The sequence below is a fragment of the Nyctereutes procyonoides genome, unplaced genomic scaffold, assembly GCF_905146905.1.
Source record: "Nyctereutes procyonoides isolate TBG_1078 unplaced genomic scaffold, NYPRO_anot_genome, whole genome shotgun sequence".
NCBI classification, from domain to species: Eukaryota; Metazoa; Chordata; class Mammalia; order Carnivora; family Canidae; genus Nyctereutes; species Nyctereutes procyonoides.
Genome location: NW_026575049.1, coordinates 44,202,405 through 44,215,488, shown reverse-complemented (window position 1 = coordinate 44,215,488; position 13,084 = coordinate 44,202,405). Strand labels below are relative to the sequence as shown.

General features: G+C 36.3%; 1 protein-coding gene across 2 annotated transcripts in view; it reads left to right on the top strand.

The window, feature by feature from the left end:
* The window catches only part of EIF5B (eukaryotic translation initiation factor 5B), a 90,262-nt gene that overhangs the window by 56,555 nt on the left and 20,623 nt on the right, over positions 1 to 13,084 (top strand). For both annotated transcript variants that reach the window (XM_055327941.1, XM_055327940.1), the window contains exons 11-13: positions 9,748 to 9,855; positions 10,041 to 10,151; positions 12,885 to 12,952. In XM_055327941.1, the coding sequence (XP_055183916.1) occupies positions 9,748 to 9,855; positions 10,041 to 10,151; positions 12,885 to 12,952 (287 nt within the window). The remainder of the gene's footprint in view (positions 1 to 9,747; positions 9,856 to 10,040; positions 10,152 to 12,884; positions 12,953 to 13,084) is intronic.

Genomic DNA, 13,084 nt, shown 5'->3' with positions numbered 1-13,084 from the left:
TGTGTGTGTGTGTGTGTGTTTATACACACACACCACATCTTCTTTATCCATTCATCTGTCTAAGGACATTGTGGCTTGTTCCACAGTTTGGCTATTGTGGACATTGCTGCTATGAACATTGGGGTGCAGGTGTCCTGTTGTTTCACTACATCTGTATCTTTGGGGTGAATACCCAGTAGTGCAGTTGCTGGGCCTTAGAGTAGCTCTATTTTTAATATCTTAAGGAACCTCTACCCTGCTTTCCAGAGTGGTTGCACCAGCTTGCATTCCCACCAACAGTGCAAGAGGGTTGCCCTTTCTCCACATGCTCGCCAACATTTGTTGTTTCCGGTCTTGTTAGCCACTCTCACTGGTGTAAAGGGGTATCTCATTGTGGTTTTGATTTATATTTCCCTGATGGCAAGTGATGTGAAGCATTTTTTCATGTGCTTGTTGGCCGTGTATAGGTCTTCTTCGGAGAAATGTCTGTTCATGTCTTATGCCCATTTCATGCCTGGATTGTTTGTTTCTTGGGTGTTAAGTTTGATACATTCTTTATAAATCTTGGATACTAGCCCTTTATCTGATATGTCATTTACAAATATCTTCTATTCTGTAGGTTACCTTTTAGTTTTTTTGACTGTTTCCTTTGTTGTGCTTTTTATCTTGAAGTCCCAATAGTTCATTTTTTATTTTGTTTCCCTTGCTTTCATAGATGTGTCTTGCAAGAAGTTGCTGTGGCCAAGTTCAGAGAGGTTGTTGCCGGTGTTCTCCTCTAGGATTTTGATGGATTGTTGTCTCACATTTAGATTTTTCAACCATTTTGAGTTTACCTTTGTGTATGGTGTAAGAGAATAAACCAGTTTCGGTCCGGATTCATTCTTCTGCATGTGGCTGTCCAATTGCCCAACACCATATATTGAAGAGACTGTCTTTTTTCTATTGGATATTCTTTCCTGCTGTGTTGAAGATGAGTTGATCATAGAGTTGAGGCTTCATTTCTAGGTTTTCTGTTCCATTGATCTTTGCATCTGTTTTTGTGCCAGTACCATACAGCTTTGTATGATCTTGATCACAGCTTTGTAATACAGTGTGAAGTCAGGTATAGTAATGCCCCCAGCTTTAGTTTTCTTTTTCAACATTCCTCTGTTTGGGGTCTTTTCTGGTTCCATATAAATCTTAGGCTTATTTGTTTCAACTCTGTGAAGAAAGTCCATGGTATTTTGATAGGGATTGCATTGAATATGTAAATTGCTCTGGTAGCATAGACATTTTCACAGTATGTATTCTTCCAGTCCATGAACATGGAATGTTTTTCCATCTCTTTGTGTCTTTTCGATTTCTTTCATAAATGTTCTGTAGATTTGGGAGAATAGATCCTTTACCTCTTTGGTTAGGTTTATTCCTAAGTATCTTATGGTTTTGAGTGCAATTGTAAATGGAATTGATTCCCTAATTTCTCTTTCTTTAGTCTCGTTGTTAGTGTATAAAAATGTAACTGATTTCTGTGCACTGATTTCTGTGATCTTGCCACCTTGCTAAATTGCTATATGAGTTGTAGCAATTTTGGGGTAGAGTCTTTTGTGTTTTCTATATACAGTATCATGTCATCTGCAAGAGGGAGAGTTTGAGGAGGACTTTGCCCATTTGAATGCCTTTTCTTTCTTTCTGCTCTCTGATTGCTGAGACTAGGACTTTTTTTTTTTAATTTATATTTATGATAGTCACAGAGAGAGAGAGAGAGAGAGAGAGGCAGAGACATAGGCAGAGGGAGAAGCAGGCTCCATGCACCGGGAGCCCGATGTGGGATTCGATCCCGGGTCTCCAGGATCGCGCCCTGGGCCAAAGGCAGGCGCCAAACCGCTGCGCCACCCAGGGATCCCGAGACTAGGACTTTTTAGTACTATGTTGAATAACAGTGGCAAGAGTGGGCATCCCTGTCATGTTCCTGACCTTAGGGGAAAAGCTCTGTTTTTCCCCATTGAGAATGATACTCACTGTGGGCTTTTCATAAATGGTTTTATGATCTTGAGATATGTTCCCTCTGTCTTTACACTTTGAAGAATTTTAATCAGGAATGCATACTGTATTTTGTCAGATGCTTTAGAGAAAGCATCTGTTGAGAGGATCATATGGTTCTTTTTTTTTATTGATGTGATCTACCACACTGATTGTTTTACAAATGTTGAACCCACCCTTGCATCCCAGGGATAAGTCCCGCTTGGTCTTGGTGAATAGTCATCTTTAATGTACTGTTGGATCCTATTGGTTGGTATCTTGGTGAGAATTTTTGCATCCATTTTCATCAGGGATACTGGTTTGTAATTCTCTTTTTTGGTGAGGTCTTTGGTTTTGGGATCAAGGTAATGGCTGCTTCAATAGAACGAGCTTGGAAGTATTCCTTTCATTTCTTATCCTTTGAAATAGCTTTAGTAGGATAGGTATTATTTCTTCTTTAAATGTTTGGTAGAATCCCCCTGGGAAGACATCTGGCCCTGGACTTTTGTTTCTTAGGAGGTTTTTGATGATTGCTTCAGTTTCCTCACTTTAGATTTTCTATTTCTTCCTGTTTCAGTTTTGATAATTTGTAGGTTTTGAGGAATGCATCCGTTTCTTCCAGATTGCCAAATTTGTTGGCATATAGTTGCTCATAATACATTTTTAAAATTGTTTGTATTTCTTTGGCATTGGTTGTGATCGCTCCTCTTTCATTCATGATTTTAATTTGAGTCTTTTTTCTTTTTTCTTTTTTTTAATATTTATTTATTCACGAGAGATACAGAGAGGCAGAGACATAGAGAGAGAAGCAGGCTCCTTGTAGGAAGCCTGATGGGGGACTCGATCCCAGGAACCCAGTATCACGACCTGAGCCGAAGGCAGACACTCTGTCACTGAGCCACCCAGGTGTTCCTCTCTTTTCTTTTTAATAAATCTGGCTAGAGGTTTATCTAATTAATTCATCCAGAGACCAGCTGATGCTTTCATTGATCTGTTCTACATTTCTCTTGGTCTCTAATTCATTGAGTTATGCTCTAATCTTTATTATTTCTCTTCTGTTTGGTTTAGAATTTGTTTGCTCTTCTTTGTACAGTTCCTTTAGGTATAAGGTTAGCTTGTATATTTGAAATTTTTCCTGTTTTTCAATGGAGGCTTGTATTGAGATATATTTCTCTCTTACATGACTGCCTTTGCTGTATCCCAAAGATTTTGAACAGTTGTGCTTTCATTTTCATTAGTTCCATGAATCTTTTTTAATTCTTCTCTAATTTCCTGGTTGATCTATTCATCTTTTAGTAGGATGCTCTTTAAACTCCAAGTAAGTGTTTGAATTCATTCCAGATTTCTTCTTGTGATTGAGTTCTAGTTTCAAAGCATTGTGGTCTGAAAATATGCGGGGAATAATCCCAGTCTTTTGGTATTGGTTGAGACCTGTTTTGTGACCCAGTATGTGGTGTATTCTGTAGAAAGTTCCCTGTGCACTTGAGAAGAATGTGTATTCAGTTGCATTAGGATGGAATGTTCTGTGAAATGCATTTGGTCCAGTGTGTCATTCAGAGCCCTTGTTTCTTTGGTGATGTTCTGCTTAGAAGCTCTGTCCTTTGCCTGGAGTATCATGTTGAAATTTCCTACTTAATGTATTATTATCTATGCATCTCTTAACTTTATTAGTTGGTTGATATACTTGGCTGCTCCCACATTAGGGGCATAAATATTCATCATTTTTAGGTCTTCTTGTTGGATAGACCCGTTTAGTATGATACAATGTCCCTCTTCATCTCTTATTACAGTATTTGGTTTACAATCTAATTTGTCTAATCTGAGGATTGCTACCCCAGCTTTCTTTTGAAAACCATTTGAATGGTAAATGGTTCTCTACCCCTTCATTTTCTGTCTGTATGTATCCTTAGGTCTAAAATTAGTCTCTTGTAGACAGCATTTGGATGGGTCTTACTTTTTTATCCAGTCTAATACCCTGTGTTTTTTGTTTGGATCATTTAGCCCATTTAAGTTCTGAGTAACTATTGAAAGATATGAATTTAGTGTCATAGTATTACTTATACAGCCCCTGTTTTTGCAGATTGTTTCCTTGGCCTCCTTCACTTATAGGGTCCCCCTTAATATTTCTTGCAGAGCTTGTTTGGTGATCACATATTCTTTCAGTTTCTGTCTATCCTGGAAGCTCCCTATCTCTCCTTTTATTCTGAATGACAGCCTTTCTGGATAAAGTATTCTTGGCTACATGTTTTTATTATTTAGTACCCTGAATATATCATGCTAGCCCTTTCTGGCCTGCCAGGTCTCTGTGGATAGGTCTGCTGTTAATCTGATATTTCTCCCCATATAAGTTAGGAATCTTGTCTTCGAGCTGCTTTTAGGATTTTCTCTTTATTTCTGATATTTTCAAGCTTCACTATTATATGTCATGGTGTTGATCAGTTTTTGTTGATTTTGTGTGTCGAGGGGGTCTTCTGTATCTCTTAGATATGAATGCCTCTTTTCTTCCTCAGATTAGGGAAGTTCTTAGCTGTGATTTGTTCAAATACACTTTGTGGACCCCCCCCCTCCCTCCACATACTCTGGAATCCAAGAAGACGAATATTATTCCTTCTCAAACTGTCACTTATTTTCCAGAATCTCCTCATGGGCTCTTAATTGTTTTTCCCTTTTTCCTCAGCATCCTTCCTTTCCATCAATTTGTCTTTTATGTCACTCACTGTCTCTTTTAGTTCATTAACTTTGGCTGTTAGAGCATCCAGGTTTTTTATTTTTATTAAAAAAAATTCTTTTTAAGATTTTATTTATTCATAAGAGACACACAGAGAGAGGCAGAGATATAGCCAGAGGGAGAAGCAGGCTCCCTGCAAGGAGCCCGATTTGGGACTTGATCCTGGACCCCGGAATCATGCCCTGAGCTGAAGGCAGATACTCAATCACTGAGATATGCAGGCATCCCTAGAGTATCCAGGTTAGACTGAATTTCAGTTAAAGTATTTTTAATTTTGGTCTGATTAGATCTCAATTCTGCAGTAAGAGAATCTCTAGAGTCATGCATTTTCCAAGAGCCACCAATAATTTTATAATTGTAATCCTGAATTGTATCTCTGACATTTTACTTAAATCCATATCCATTAGATCTGTGGCAGAGACTATTACTTCTGGTTCTTTCTTTTGTGGTGAATTCTTCCTTCTAGTCATTTTGTTCAGTACAGAATGGCTGTAGGAGTGGGCAGAGTCAAGAACATCAGCCACGACCTAAGTAAAATATACCGTAGACAATTCCAAAGAGGTCAAGGACCAGAAAACAAAAAGGCCATGAAAGTGAAAAACAAACAAAAAAAGTAAAAACTTAAAAAGGTGGGGAAGGAAGTGGTGGGGGAGAGAATATAGTCTCAAGTGGGCCAAGAAGGTGATCTACTTGGTTTTGAGTGTATTTTGTTCCATATTTTAGAAAGTACTAAATTCCGAAATTATAAAGCAAAACACAATTAAACCCCAAAACTTTTATATCTACAAAGATTAAATTGAATACGTTGAAAGGAAGCCAAAAATGAAGGATGTATCTATGACATGAATGTCAAAAAGGAAAAAACTTAAAAGGGAAGAATTGATAAAATATTATAGTTAAGACAGGAAAAAAGAAAATATTGGAAATTTTTAACCTGAAAGATAAGTGAATTATAAGGAAAAAACCTTGAAATCTGTATAATACTATTTTCCCTCAGTCCTGGAGTTTCCCAGTGCTGCTTGATCAGTAGACTTGCTATTCCCCTGTTCTTCCAGCTGTTCTTTTGGGGGATGGGCCTGCTATGCTAATTCTTAAATGTCTGTGCCTGGGCAGAGATGCCCCACCCCTTGCCAGGTAGCTGGGCTCCTCGTGAGCTGTTTATCCTATGAGACCTTTGTTCTCTAGAAGCCGTGCCTCTCCAGGGTGAAAGAAAAAAAGCTGGCAGCTGACAGATCTCCAGCCGTCAGTCTCTTAGTGCACACTGGCTCAGATCCTCCTTGGAAAGCTTGTGGGCACTGATTCCTACAATTTGGAGAGTTCTGGGAGAGGTATTGCCATCTTGTGCACTCCCCAGCTCTGCCTCTACCAGAGGGAACGTGGATAGCCTACTCCTGTCTGCTGCCAGACCCTGGGGCAGAGAGCGCTCACCCACTGGAGTGTGCATCTGCTCTGCCTATCTCAAGTGCCCGTGGAGGGTTGCTGCGTTCTAGTCCATTACTGGGACTTAGGACATCAGTCCCACCATCTGACCTCAGTTTATGGTTTATAGCACAAGTTGAGCTTTCTCCCTGGCACCTCCGTTCATTCTGTGTCTCTGGGAATATTGAGACTTCACTGCCCCTCCTGCGATTCTGCTCACTTTCACTACTGAGCATTTTTCAGGCAGGAAGACTTAGGAACAAATTTCTAAAGGTCCTGATTGTGCACTGTATGGCTGTCCTGCAGCTAGCTTATAAATGCTCCCCTTCCGCTTTTCTCCACACTCCTACCTTGTAAGAAGGAATCACTTTTTTTTTTTCTGTAGCATTCCAGCTGTTCTTTTTTTATATCTCAGGTTGAATTTATAGATGTTCAGGATGGTTTGAAGGTTATCTAGCTAAATTTGGTGGACCAGATGAAACTTAGATCCTTACTCTTCTGCCATCTTGCCTCCTCTCTAGGTTCACAGTTTTTAAATTTTTTTTATTTCTAGTATAAAGAAATACAGTTGAATTTTATAAATCCCATGTTCTGTAACTGTATTGAAATAGTTTTTCTAATAATTTTTTGTGAATTCCTTAGTATTTCCTATATCAGTGGCATGTTCTCTATCAAGGACAGTTTTAATTCTTCCAGTCTCATTGTACTTTTTCTTGCCTGATTTCACTAGCTAGAACAATACATTATTGAATAGAAGTGGTGAGAGCAATACTTGCCTTCTTTTTAGTCTTTGTGGGGAAAGCATTCAGATTTTCATCATTAACTATGATGTTAATGGTAGTGCCCTTTATCAGTTTGAGGATCTTCCTTTTTCCTAATTTGTTAAAAGTTCATATCATGAGTGGAGATGGGTACCTTTTCTATGTTTATTGAGATTCTTTTTTCTTTTTTGTATTAATATATGATATATTATATTGTTTTTCAAATTTAAGCCCAACCTTGCATTCCTAGAATAAATCCCACTTGATCCTGGTATATAATCCTCTTTAATATGTTACTGGATTTGGTTTGTAATATTTTGTTGACGTTTTTGTGATCTCTACCCATGAGGGATGTTAATTAGTAGGTTTCTTTTTGTACAATTTGTCTGGCTTTGGTGTCAGTTTAAAATTAGCTTCCTAGGATTAGTCAGGATGTTCTTCTTCCTCTTTTCTGCAAGAGTTTGTGAAAGATTGTTTTTCCTGTTTTAAGTGTTTGGCAAAATTTACTAACAAAAAGTTTTTCTTTGGGAAGACTTTTTTTTTTTTTAAGATTTTATTTATTCATGAGACACAGAGAGAGAGAGGCAGATACATGGGCAGAGGGTGAAGCAGACTCCCTGTGGGTAGTCTGATGCAGGACTGGATCCCAGGACCCAGTGATCACAACCTGAGCCAAAGGCAGATGCTCAACCCCTGAGCTACCCTGGTGCCCCACGACTAGATTTCTGATTCAGTTTTCTTTGCATGTTATGTTTTTACCTTTTTGTCATATTTTCTTTTTCATCTTGAGTCGTTCTCAGTAATTTTTGCCTTTTTTACTATTGTGTTTCATCTAAGTTGTGAGCGTAAAGTTGTTTATGTTATCCTTTTATAATCCTTTGTGTAAAGTTAGTAGTCGTGTCTTTTGACTCTGATTTTCGTGATTTGTGTCTCTTTTTTTTTCTTTGCTTCCTTCATCAAACTAGTGAAAGGTTTCTATCTTTTTGATCTTCTTGGACTAGGTGCCTTCAACAATAGAGATTTATTCTGAGCACTCTTGAGGCTAAAAATTCAAGATGAAAGGGTCAGCAGGGTTTTTTCCTGGTGAAAGCTCTCTTCTTGGTTTGTAGATGGATGCCTTCTCACTGAGTGATATGGTCTTTACTCTGAGCATGTGCAGAGAGAGATTTTTCTTGTTTCTTCTCTTGTAAGGATACCTGTTTTATTGGATTAGGACTCTACCCATTTAACTTTAATTACTCCTTAAAGGGCCTGTCTCTAAATGCAGTCACATTGGTAGTTAGGGATTGGATGTATGAATTTGGAAGAGATAAAATTAAGTCTATAATAAATTTCATGGTTCCAAAACATTTCTACATATAATTTTCTAAAATCTATACCAGATGTCCTAAGAATCTCCATTGTTGATAGGAATTTCTAAGGTTTTTTTTTTTTTTTTTTTGGATTTTATTTATTTATTCATGAGAAAGACAGACACAGGCAGAGGGAGAAGCAGGCTCCATGCAAGGAGCCTGATGTGGGACTCAAACCCGGGAATCCGGGATCACGCCCTCAGCCAAAGGCAGATGCTCAAGTGCTGAGCCACCCAGGCATCCCTGTAAGTGATTCTATGCAACCAGATAGGGTTCAGCCTGGGATTGAGGAAACACTCATTAAGAAATCCCCAGCTACAGATGATTAAGTGCTTATTAATTTTTGCTGTTACAGACAATGCTGCAGTGAACAAACACTGTTGTACACATGTATTTCTCTATGCTTATGTCATTGCTTCAGGACAAATACTTATAGATATAATTTTTGAGTTAAAGCCTATACTGCACTGTGCTCCAGAAAATTTTAATGCTATACCAAGTGTGGGAGAAAAAGGTAAACCATATCAAATTCTAACTAAAGTTATGATGTTTGCATTTGAGTCATAGAGAGTATAAAACTCTTGTGTAGTATTCCTTGTTAGTAAATGCATCTGATTTTTGACATTCCAAAATTTTTTTTCATTCTATTTTCTATAGAAATATCCAGTGTTAAGTGGTAGAAATGAAAATAAAGAACTTTTACAAAAATGGTTTTTAGATGGAAAATGTTTTGTAAATTACTTCATATTTTTTATACTTCATAATTTTGATGAAAGTCTTATCTCACTCATTTGAATGCCAGCTTTACTGTACATGAAAGTTGGCATTTCAAAGAGCTGCTGTCATATGTGTTTTTGTTTGGTTCTTTGAAAGCTGAAGTATCTAGGTAAATGCTACAAGAGAAATACATTGTGATGCAAGGACATGGTTCTCATGCCTAATGAGTGGTATCTTAGGAACGTAGGAAATACCATTGGACATCTTAGGCTGAAGATGAAATCAACCCTCTCAATTGAAAGGTTTTATCGGGTTTGTATACTGGATGGATAAAGTTTAAAAATAAATTGCTTTAAGATATTTTATAGTTTTGAAGTTCTAATGAAATTGTTTGAATGCAAAAATATATCACCTTTTATGTAAACCCCCCACGTAAGCTAGAGTGAGTACTGTATGTATATTGAATTGAATATAAGATCAATTTTGTGTATTCTATTAAATAAGCAATGTATAAAAGTGTTCAGAGTGTCAGAGCCAAAATTTTACATATTTGTCATATTTGACAGTGTTGCCCTGAAATTTATTTAAACAGGTTTTTCTTTGTCCAGAGGTACTGTGATGGGAATTAAATTGAAAAGTTTATGTTGTAAGTGAAATGCAATAATTATGTGTAGTTAAAGAAACGAAGAACTTGGATGGTTGTGGCATCCCCTTGCTAAGACCAACATAGTTTAAAGAACAGTAATGATAGGGTTTGAAATAATAATTTTGTGATTTTTTTTTTCATTCCTAGAAACGGCGACTTGAACATAGTAAAAATGTAAATACAGAAAAGCTAAGAGCTCCTGTTATTTGTGTACTTGGACATGTGGACACAGGGAAGACAAAAATTCTAGATAAAGTAAGAAAGTATTGTTATCCTCGATATAACTTTTTAAGTTAAGTGAATTATACCTTGTAAAAAACTAATAGAAACCAAAGCACATACAGGTAGTTCTTTTACATTAAATAGGTTGCTACTTTCTTAATGCTTTTGCTGCTTTTTATATTTTGAAATACAATTCTCAGTCTGCTGTCTTATCCTAGCTTCGTCACACACATGTACAAGATGGTGAAGCAGGTGGCATTACTCAACAAATTGGGGCCACCAATGTTCCCCTTGAAGCTATTAATGAACAGACTAAGATGATTAAAAATGTAAGTATAAAAAAAATGTAAGTATACTCTATTTGCTGTGTTTTAATCTCTAACAGAAATTAAGGAATAAATTATTCAGATGTAGAAAAGAAAGAATATTATAAAGATCCATATGTTTCCTATTCATAATTAACACTTGTTCCACTTTGTTGGATTTTCCTTTAGTTTTTTTTTTTTTTAAACAAAAAAACATTAGATGTTATAGGAGCCCTCACTTTTCATTTCCTTTCCTCTTGCTCCCAAAGGCAATTGCTATTTTGAAGTTAGAGTATATTGTACCCCTGCATGTTTTAACACTTTTACTGTAGATTTCCATGTTGAAAAACTTTTCTTCCTCCACCCTTTTTTCTTCTGTCAAATTGATTGTATTTTCTTTATCTCTCTAATGTTTTCTACTTTGAAGATACTCAGTTTAATTCTCCAAAATATAACACAATAAAGAAAACCCTATAAGCTTAAGGTAAAGCTTAATGAATCATAAAGCAAACACTTTTATGGTCACCTATGTTAGGAGATAGAACCTTGGCCTTTACCTCAGAAGACCTCTATTACATCCCTTTCCAATCAAAACACTCTTCTTCTACTTAGGAGGAGCTTTTAAAGTATCTCTACCTTTTAATGTGTTAGAGGTTGCAAGCCCATCATCCATATTTATTTATTGAATTATATCTACAGAGAAACTACTTAGTCTATTGTTTGGTTACTCAGGACAGTATGTATAGTGAAGGTAGAATAAATGCCTGATCCTCTACTTTTATTTACCAGCTTTAAAATAAAGAGTGGTTTCGTTTTGTCTTATAAGCTCCTGGGTTTAAACATACTTATTGTTTTAATTCACTTATTCATCTGGTGAGATAGTCTCCTCTTTGTCCAGGGATTGACTCCTGAGTCTTTTTTGATTCAGTTTTAGTAGTCTTTGGTTGCATCCATGCTGTTTGATGGAGCAGGATATTTTAGGCTCATCTTATACATTACCTTGCCTCTAGGCTTGGAACTGAGCCTTGTAAAACTTCCCTAGTTCCATTATCACAGAGCAGTTGAAATAAGCAAGTTCGGAACTGAGAAGTAACAAAAAGTTAACTGACACCCAGAGTATAAATTATTACATACTAATGCCTCCCTCTTCTTTCTTTGTTTTTAATTATTTTAAGAGAAAGGGTCTACAAGTTTGTCTCTAGTTTGTGGAGGGTTTTGTTTTTTTGTTTGAGATTATGTTTTATGAAGCTTGTTTTCTGTTAGATTCCCATGGAAAGAAGAAGAGGAATAATATTCTTTGAGTTTTTGAATATCCCATAGTTACTTTGTGGCTTTCTTCCTGGAAAGTCAGTTGGCTGCATAGAAAATCCTTATTCACGTTTTCTTTCCTTAAATGTCTTAACTGTTACTCTAGTTTCTTCTCACATAAAATATTGCCTTTCAAGTTTGATCATAAGTTGGTTTTCATCTTTTAGAAGTAGTGTGGTCTTTCTGCATCTTGGCTTTGATTGTTTTGGATTAATTTTCCAATTATATGGAAATTTTCCAGTTCCATTTCAGTATGTTTAAAAATCTTTATTTTAGGACAGTTTTCTTGAATTAGTTTTTCAAATTCATAATTTAAAATTTATCTTCTAAATTTATAATTTATCTGGTATTTCTATGAGTTAGTCATTGGGGATTTTATATCAGCTTTTTCTGCCGTTTGCCAGAATTTGAAATCTGGTGTTACTTTAGGTCTGTATTAAAGTTTTCAGGATAACTTTTATATGAGAATTATATTGTTTGTATTCCAGACCCTGGAAGTGGAAGTAATTACAGTGATCAGTTAATGTTGATTTAAGATCACCAGAATACAAATATGAGATGTTTTACATTTGAATCATTTTGACCTAGATCAGGAGATAAGATTTTGAAAAACCATTTGAAGACTGAGAAAAAGTATAGATAAGCAAGTAAAAAAAAATGTGTGTAAGAATTTTGTTGGTCAATACCACTCTATAGGTTAAAAGAGAAAGTCCTTATTGGGCATATTATAATTTTTTTTCCATTCATTAAAGAACTTTGTCCAGAAAATCAAATGCTTATGATGTTTTTTAAATAAAGCAGTCTTTCTTTAATATTTTAGGTTGATGTAGCAAATTTTCTTTAAAACATACTTTGAGATATTTTTTAAAGTTAGAATTGCTTTAAAGTTGGACCAGATATATTTTTCAGGTAGTCAGAATTTCTTCTTGCTTGTCACCTTTTTTTTTTTTTTTTTTTTAAGATTTTATTTATTTATTGGAGAGAGAGAGAGAGAGAGAAACACAGGCAGAAGGAGAAGCAGGCTCCTTGCAGGGAGCCTGACATTGTCTCCGGGATCACGCCCTGGGCTGAAGGTGGCGTGATCTAAACTGCTAAGCCACCGGGGCTGCCGGCCTGTCACCTTTTTATAGATAAGGACTCCTGCATGGCTGCTGTCATTTGTTACTTACTGATAATCTGCTCAAAATTGGGATACACCAAGGTTTTATGACCTTAACAAAGAGAATGTTTTCTCATTTCATATTTTCCCCCTGCAAACTCCTTTTGATTAATGAAAATATTGACTGTTGGGCTTTGCTGGTTGATTCACTGACTGTTGAAAACCATTTATTTAGAGAAGTAAGTGGTGATGTTTTTCAGTTTCCATGGCAGAATAATTGTTTTTATAAAGAAACTGCCATTGTTTTGACTTCCTTAATTAAGCTCTCCACTTTTCCCCATCTTTCCTAGTTTGATAGAGAGAACGTACGAATTCCAGGAATGCTCATTATTGATACTCCTGGGCATGAGTCTTTCAGGTAAGAGCAACTTGGGTTATTTGTCATCAAGCAGACTGCTAGAAACCATTAAGTCTTAAAGTTCAGTGAGTGAGAAAGTCTGATTAGTTAATTTTAGGGTAGTATTTTAAAATCTGTAGTCCCTAAACTACC